At 55.8% G+C, this 7,968-nt stretch overlaps 1 protein-coding gene across 2 annotated transcripts; it reads right to left on the bottom strand.

Moving 5' to 3' along the window:
* Nucleotides 1-4,328: 4,328 nt before the first annotated feature.
* On the bottom strand, nucleotides 4,329-7,746 carry LOC122917112 (beta-lactoglobulin-1-like). 2 transcript variants are annotated; one of them, XM_044264536.1, is made up of 7 exons: nucleotides 7,633-7,746; nucleotides 7,090-7,229; nucleotides 6,685-6,758; nucleotides 5,696-5,803; nucleotides 5,106-5,210; nucleotides 4,833-4,849; nucleotides 4,329-4,350 (listed from the first exon to the last, which is right to left on the bottom strand). In XM_044264536.1, the coding sequence occupies exons 1-6, from the start codon at nucleotides 7,726-7,728 to the stop codon at nucleotides 4,833-4,835; spliced, it is 540 nt and encodes a 179-aa protein (XP_044120471.1). In that variant the 5' UTR covers nucleotides 7,729-7,746; the 3' UTR covers nucleotides 4,329-4,350. The 2 variants fall into 2 exon arrangements, with proteins under 2 accessions (XP_044120471.1, XP_044120472.1); XM_044264537.1 differs by having other exon boundaries at nucleotides 4,331-4,350; nucleotides 4,804-4,849.
* Nucleotides 7,747-7,968: the final 222 nt, after the last annotated feature.

The raw sequence follows: 7,968 nt of genomic DNA, 5'->3' as shown, positions 1-7,968 counted from the left end.
CATGTGGAATCTAAAAAAACAAAACAAAACAAACAAACAAAAAGCAGAGACAGACCCATAAACACAGAGAACAAAGTAATGGTTGCCAAAAGAGGCAGGATACACAAGATAGGTGAAGGGGAGTGGGAGATCCAGGCTTCCAGCTATGGAATGAGTAAGTCATGGGGATGACCGGTGCAGCCCAGGGAACATAGTGATATCGCAGTAGCAAGAATGGGGGCATATGGTGAGCATACAAACATGTAGAGACCCCGAATCACTATGTTGTACACCTGAACCTAATGGAACATTGTGGGTCAACTGTGCTTCAAAGATAAAGCAAACAAAACCAAACCACTGGGGTTCCTGCACACAGCCCAATAGAATGGATGAAAAGTCTCTGAACAGACTCAAACACAGATGAGAATCAGGAATGTGGGGAAACTCAGTAGTTAATAAATGCTCTTGGGAGAACATCATGGACATTTGGAAAATACAGTTTGAGTCCTAACTCATGAATTAAAACAAACGAATTACTAATGGAGCAAAAGACTGGACAATGAAAACATTGAAACAATGAAAATTCAGGAATTCAGTATGAGAATATAAGAGGCCTCTCTCAAGATGATCAAAACCCTGCAACAGTGGTCAGAAGCAACAAAAGGAAACACCGGTGAGTTTAACCACATAGAGAAAACACACTGAAATGACACCACAAACCAAGTAAGAAGAAAAATAATGAACTGAGGAAAATTATTTTTAATTGATAGCACAAATAATATCTAATTTCCTTAATATATAAAGAGCTCCTGCAAATCAATAAACACCAAGAATTCAACAGACAAAGATACGACTTGATCCTTCTCAGAAAAGTATTTTCAATTAACTAAAAATGAGAACAAAATATATTAAAATATGTGGGTGCACACTTTGAAGGATGCCACTGATGCTTATATTAGGCCACATAAACACACTTAGTTGAAAAATCTAAGCCTGCAGCTTAAGCAACTAGGAGAACAACTTGAAACTAATGCAAGCAAGAGGAAAGAGATAATGTAATAGCAAAAATCAATGACATAGAAAACAGAAAACTTATAGAAAAGAACAAATCAAAAACAGATTTGCAGGATGCCTGCATGGCTCAGTTGGTTAAGTATCTGCTTTCGGCTCAGGTCATGATCCCAGGGTCCTGAGATGGAGCCCCAAATTGCTCCCTGCTGAACAGAGAGCCTGCTTCTCCCTCTCCCTCTGCCTGCTGCTGTACCTACTGTACGCTCTCTCTCTGTCATATAAATAAAATCTTTTTTAAAAAAGTTTTGATCTTCGAAAAGATCAAGAAAATGGATAAACCTCTAGGCAGACAAAACTGGAAAACCCTGATTAGTGGACATGTATCACTATTAGGGATGAAGAATGAGACATCAGTACAGATCTTGTGGAAACAAAAATGATATTAGAGGTTGCTAAAACCAGTACTAAACTAGCTAACTAAAAAGGGTGCCGGGTGGCTCATTTGGTTAAGTGTCCATCTCTTGGTTTCCGCTCAGGTCATGATCTCAGGGTTGTGAGACTGAGCCCCAGTTTGAGATTCTCTGTCTCCCTCTCCTGCTGCCCCCTCCCCACTCTCGTGTGCTTGTGTGCACGCTCTCTCTCTTTCTCTCCCTCTTCCTATTAAGGGAAAATTTGTATGACTTTTTTGAAATAATTCTAATAACTTGGACAAAATGCATAAATTCCTGGAAAGATGCAAATTATCAAAGCCTAATACAGAAGCAATGGATAGCCCGATTTGACACAGATTTATTGCAGACATTGATTTTGTGGATGAAAATCTCTCCCTCCCTTGCTAAAACCTTAAAGCGCAGTTGGCCTCACTGTTAAATTCTATCCACGATTTAAGAAAGCAGGAACACGAATCCTGCGTAAACTCTTCCAGAAATCGCAAGCCGAGAAGTGACTCCCCACTCGAGCTGTGAGACATGCACTACTACAGGCTGCCTATGTGTTATTAATTAAATGAGACTTACTTCTCCTTTGAATTGAAACCCCACCTGCATTGTCCACCAAATTCCTACGCAAATTTTTCATCTCCCTATTTTGCTCCCCTGATCTTTGGGTTTATTCCAGTGACAACGTGAACCCTTCCCTGTCCGTTCTTGCGACTGTGCGTGGAAGAGGTTGGCACCACTAGCCCCAGCCCCCTTCCTCCTTGCCTGCAGACAGAGCCTCCTTCAAAGCCATTTCTCAAGTCCCATCTGTTTCCATTTGGACTCTGACTGATGAGAACACCAATATTGTCACCAACACGAATGTTACTACTAGGTTGACCTTAAGCTTTCTTTTTCCCTGGAATACAGTCTGCAAAAGATCAAAGTGCGAGTAGGTGGGACACTGTCGCAGGGGGGCCACACCCCAGGGTGGGCACAGGCCGCACAGTGAACGGGGGGTGACCAGAGAGGGTGCGGCATCTGAGTGAGATCTTGATGAGATCTCCCCCGTCTATACCCCCTCATGGTGGAAATGACTCGCTTCGTGACGGCTGGATTGCCGTGGGGCGTCAAAGCCTGTCACTGGCAAAAATAATAATAAAAATTTAAAAATCGACACTTTCTTCTCTGAAATGGGCAATTTTGCAGAAGTTAGATTTCTTTGTTTCTGCGTGTTCATCGTTTTATGGCTTGTTGCCTTTCAGTTTTTATTTTATTTTCATTTTTTAAGGTTTTATCGATCTATTTATTTATTTGAGAGAGAGCATGAGAGAGAAGCCACGAGTGGGGGAGAGGCAGAAGGAGGGGGAGAAGCAGGCTTCCAGCTGAGCAGGGAGCCCGAGGGGGGATTCGATCTCAGGACCTTGGGGTCATGACCCGAGCCGAAGGCAGACGCTTCCCTGAGCCCACCAGGCAACCCTCGGCTTTTTGTTTTAGTTTACATCTAAAATATATAAGATTCGAACTGGTTCAAAACTTAAAGTCGCCTGAAAATCTGTGCCCACAAGTTCCCGCGCCCGCGTCCCCAGCTCCCTGCCCGTAGACTCGCTGGCGCGGGTCCGCTCATCCTTCCTGCCCGTCGTCCCGCGTCCGTTTGGAGAACTGAGAGGAAGGGGCTGAGCGGCGCCACCACCTCCAGAGAAGTCATTCTTCCTCCTTTCCTCTCTGAGCAGGGTCCGCTGGGGACGCGTTTGAGATACACACAGATGCTCCCCTGCCGGAACGCAGGGGTGACTACGCCTCTCACGGGCTGTTGCGTGGCCATCCTGGCGGGAAGGGTGGGAGGTGGGTGGCTGTGTGCACTGTCGCCAGGCCGCTGTCCCCCACCACGGCCCCCCGATCGGGCCGGTAGAGCTCGCTGTGCTGCCCGAGAACAGTACCGGGTGCCGGCCTCCTGCAGGCACTTCCCGCGTGGCCACGGGAATGAAGGGACCGCCTGGAACGGTACAGGGGGCCCTGTTCTCGTGGTGGCCTCCTTCCGCTGTGCTGGCTGTCGGGTGTAACGGTGTGTGAATGCATCGCCTGCCTCCCAGACCCAGAGCTGCTCGCTCCTGTTCCTGAAGGACCTGTCTAACCCTCCTGATGCCGGTGGCGGGGCTGGGGAGGAAGCGGCGCGGGGCGGGGAGGGGGGGGTTGCCTCTGCGCCTGTGCGTCCGTCTGCCTTGATATGGGACCCGTCGACTTTTTCTCTAGTCTTCTTGGGTTTGTTTGGGATGAAGACATTTGCTGTGAAATCTATCATTTGGGAGTTTTTAAGTCTCTTAGGTTATAGCCAAACAGCTGAATCCCTTACGATGCTTTTAATTACATCTCTCTCCATCTGTGCTCACGGATCGTTCCAGAAATGTCGTATCTGCGTTTTTTCCCAGCTGTTTTTGAGCTAAGCCCGTCCAGCCTCCCCCCTGCCCTCACCTTGGGGGTACAGGCACCTTACTTTCCTTATTTCAATGCTTTTTTTCTAACCTAAATTGATCGCAGATTAATTTATTTTAGTTTCCTTTTGCTAATGAATTTAAAGATTAAGGGCTCTGAGCTTTCTTCCTAGCTTGTTGATGCTGGTATTTCCTAGATATTTCACAAATTTTGCACAAGTGGATTCTCTCGTTTTGGGGATGAGAAACCAGAGGAAATTCCCCCCAGGAGCTGATGTCGCCCAGAGCCCCCCGAGAACGCCAGCAGAGCCCCAGGCCCGAACCCCAGTGGCCCCCAACAACACGTCACAGAAGGGAGATCTTGCGGCTTTATTTGGAACCCTCAGAGAGCAGGCTCCCGCCCGAGCACACGGACCCGAGGAAGGGGACAGGACCGGGTGGCCGGCTTCTTCGAAAGGACAAGGAAACTTCTGCCTTCTGGGGTGGGATGGGGGGGGCTGGTCTGGTTTCTCCTGTGGGGGAGGCGAGCAATGGGGTTTTGCTGGTCACTAAGACAGACAAAGGCAGAGAGCATGCTGTTGGGGGGAGGGGACAGGGGCGGGGATGTCCTCTACCCTTAAGGATGCGGCCCTGGCCCCCACATTCTCAGCTTTCTCTTCCACCAAGCCTTTCCCAACCCCCTCCCCATCCTGCTTCTCCTCCACCTTCTTCAAACAACTGCATGGACCCCAAAAGAAATCACGGGGTCCTTCAGTAGAGCACGTGCTTGGACCCAAGTGTTTCTGGGACAGAGCCCGGTACTTGGCCGGCATGGCCAGCCTGGTCCCTGTGGTCTCAAGGAGGGACACCAGGTTTCAGCCATTCCCCCAGAGGGACCAGGGCTCAATGGAGGGGAGCTGGGGGTCCCCTGGGACGCCCCCCACCGTGTGTGTGCCCAGGACGTGGGGGCAGGGCTGGTACGTTACCGCAGGAGGCAGGTCAGGCAGGAGCTCACCTAGACGCGGCACTGCTCTGTTGGTGGGGGAGGGGAGAGCTGTGGGGGGGTCACAAGTAGCCAGGACAGCCCTGGGCCCAGAGGGGTGCGGCAGAGGGGGTGGGGCGGGAGGACCCCGCCTCGGGGGCTCTGCACCTCCCACTCCCCCATCCTGGGCGGTCTGGGAAGCGGGGGGCCACCATGGGAGGCAGTGGGGTCCAGCGCTCATGGCTGTCCGATGGGCGAGCCCCATGTGGGGACGAGTGGGGACGTGGGGTGTGTGGGGGGGGTCACCTTCCACCCGCGTCAGGTTGAGGAAGAGCCGGATGTGCACGGGCAGGGTCTTGAGGGCTTTGTCGAATTTCTGCATGACCTCGTTGTCGACCTTCAGGGTCCTGGCTGTGGGGGGTGGCGGGTCAGGCCTGGGCTCTAGGGTCCCTGTCCCCTCCCCTTCCTCCCGGGATGGCTTGTGGACAGGAGGAGAGGGCCCAACCCCCTAGGCTAGGGTCTCACCAGCATAGCTGAGCCCCCAGAAAGTGCTTCATTCGGGCAAACCTGGAATGTCTCTGCCTTCTGCTATGGCTTCTCCTGGCTTGCATTTCATTAAGAACATTAGCGCCAACAAAAGCTTCTAATTAGTATTAATCTTTTTGACCAAGCCAGTAACACTAAGCCCAGCCCCTTGACCCAGCAGCCATCATCCTGGCCCCTTTTGATTTCTGATGCAGTGAGTGCATGGGCCACCCCTGGGGGAAAATGGGGACCCCCAGGCCTGCCGGCCCATAGGGTGCTGCGCTGTCCGCTTTCTGGGTGCCCAAGGTGCCGGCAGGTGCCCAGGTGCCACCGTCCCCCTCAGGGTGACCTCGTGCATCGCCGGCGCCTACCCAGGTACTGGCACATCAGTCTCAGCTGGGCGGCGCCCGTGCTCTCCACGCAGAAGAAAAGGTAGTTGTCATAGTCGGTGTCGAGCACGAAGACCTCGTTCTCCGGATCTGGGGGCGAAGAGAAGGGCCAAAGTGGAGCTGGAGTCCTGTCCAGCAGGAGCACCCCTCCCACGTGCTGGCGGGCACCCAGAGCACCCCCGGGCGGCACCAGGCGCGGGCATGGCCAGAGGCGGCAGGAGAGGAAAGGGAGAGGAGGGCCGGAGCCCCGGAGCACAAAGCCCCTGGGCGGGCGAGAGGGGGGGCGTGTGTGGCCGGACCCGGAGGGGAGAGCAGAGGCTGCACACAGACCAGCCTTCCGGCGGGGCAGGGAGGAGCGGGAGGGCTCCGGGGGCGGGGGCAGGACCAGCACGGGGAGGAGAGGGCCAGGGAGGAGGGGGGCAGAAGGCCCAGGCCCTGGAGAGGCGTGGGTTCTGGAGGGGACAGGGAGGGTCAGGGTGGCCTGGAGCAGCTCTGAAGTAGAGAAACGAGTAGAATTTTCTGGGGGAATCCCCACAAGACGTTTCAATGCCTCCTTTGTTTCTATTTTACCACGAAGTCCTCCATTTGTGTGTTTTATAATTCACCCCCCACCCCCCACGAACGTTGCAATCTGCGACAGAGAATGCGGAGAAGGAGGTGCCCGGCGTCCCGTCCCACCGCCCCCGACGGTGCGCCGCGTCCCCTCATCCAGCGGGAGCTGCGAGTCCCAGCCGTCCGGAGCGAGCGGGAGGCAGCGCTGCTCCGTGTGAGCCAGAAGACGCTCCGAGGACAGTCGTGGGGGAGGACACTCTCGCGGCGGGGGCCGCACACCGCACCCGAGAGGCTGGAGGCCGGAGGCCAGAGCTTGGGCAGAGCACGGCCGGTGTGAGAGCGGGGCACGCGCAGGCGCCCACCGCACCCTCCCAGCGCCAGGACGGTCGCCTCCCAGGGACGGCGCTGGGGACGCCTACCTTTGATGTTGAACTTGGCTGCGCAATCCGTTTTCTCCGCAAAGACCTTCTTCTCAACACACTTGTTGTCTTCCCTGAAAGGTGGTGACAGCATTAGGGGGTGACGCTGAACTTGTTCTCGCTATGGTCCCTCATAGCAGACAGGGCTCATGGCAGGACCAGCCCAGGCCCCCAGGGCCCCGGCCCCACGGCTGCCCAGCGGCCTCCACACGGGCCTCTCTGCCCAAGGACCTGAGGCCACCCTGTGTGGTCGGCCTGCCGGCCCGGAGCCCGGGGAGGGGTCACGAGGGCACTGGGAACCAGCCAGAGAGAGCCGGCTCCCATCAGACCCTGCCCTGCCCACGCCCCGGCCTATCCCCCACCCCTCTCCCTGCTGGCCCCAACCCCGGGCGGGGGCACACCCACCGTTTGCGCAGAATGATCTCCAGGTTGTTCTCGGGGGTGGGTCTCAGCTCCTGGACGTACACTCTCAGGGGGGCGGTCTCGGAGTCCAGGAGGGAGATGTCGCTGGCCGCCATGGCCATGGAGTGCCACATCCCAGCCACCTGGGGATGGGGCCTTGAGTGCCATGGGGGGCGGGAAGGGGCCCGGCCCCCCCAGGGCTCTCCCTCCCACCTGGGCAGAGGCCCAGTCTAACTGGGGTGGCCGTCAGTGAGCTCTGGAGGACCCTGGGCCGTCCACCAGACACGGGGCTACACGGTATCCACGCTGGAAATAACACCCCAGTGTTCCCCAGATGGGTCTGGATACACATCAGACACTTTCTCTAGAACCTTCTGGATCTTGGGAAACCAAGGGACAAGCTGCCCCGAAGACAGAGAGGCAGGGGGGGCTTCCCGACCTCAAGGGTACAGCTAGTTCCCGTGTGGACCCCTGAGTTCCCGCTGCCCTGCCCGGCCTGCGGCTCCCCCTGGCCCCGCCCCCGCCCCGCCCCCGCCGTCCTCCCACCTTCTGCAGGTCCAGGTTCCTCGTGGCCTGGGGGATGTCGATGGCCTGGAGGCCACACACAAGGGCCAGGCCCAGGGCGAGCTGGAGACACTTCATGGCTGCGGCTGTGACACGCTGAGCTCCCGGGAGTGAGGAAGGCCGGGCCGCGGGCTCAGGCCCTTATATGGGGGCCGGGGGCCTGCAAGCCAGCCCCGTCCAGGCCCCCCGGGGACGCGGTTCCCCGAATCCCCCAGGGCCCATCCCCAGAGCCCCAGGGCTTCCTCCCCCAGGACAATAGGAGGCCTTTTCCCTCTCAGTGGGAACAGGAAGGTCCCCGTGTGCCCGGAGCCTGGGCAG

Source organism: Neovison vison, chromosome 9, assembly GCF_020171115.1.
Source record: "Neovison vison isolate M4711 chromosome 9, ASM_NN_V1, whole genome shotgun sequence".
Taxonomy (NCBI): Eukaryota; Metazoa; Chordata; class Mammalia; order Carnivora; family Mustelidae; genus Neogale; species Neogale vison.
The sequence above is the reverse complement of the archived record's forward strand: the minus strand, read 5'-3'. Positions and strand labels throughout refer to the sequence as shown.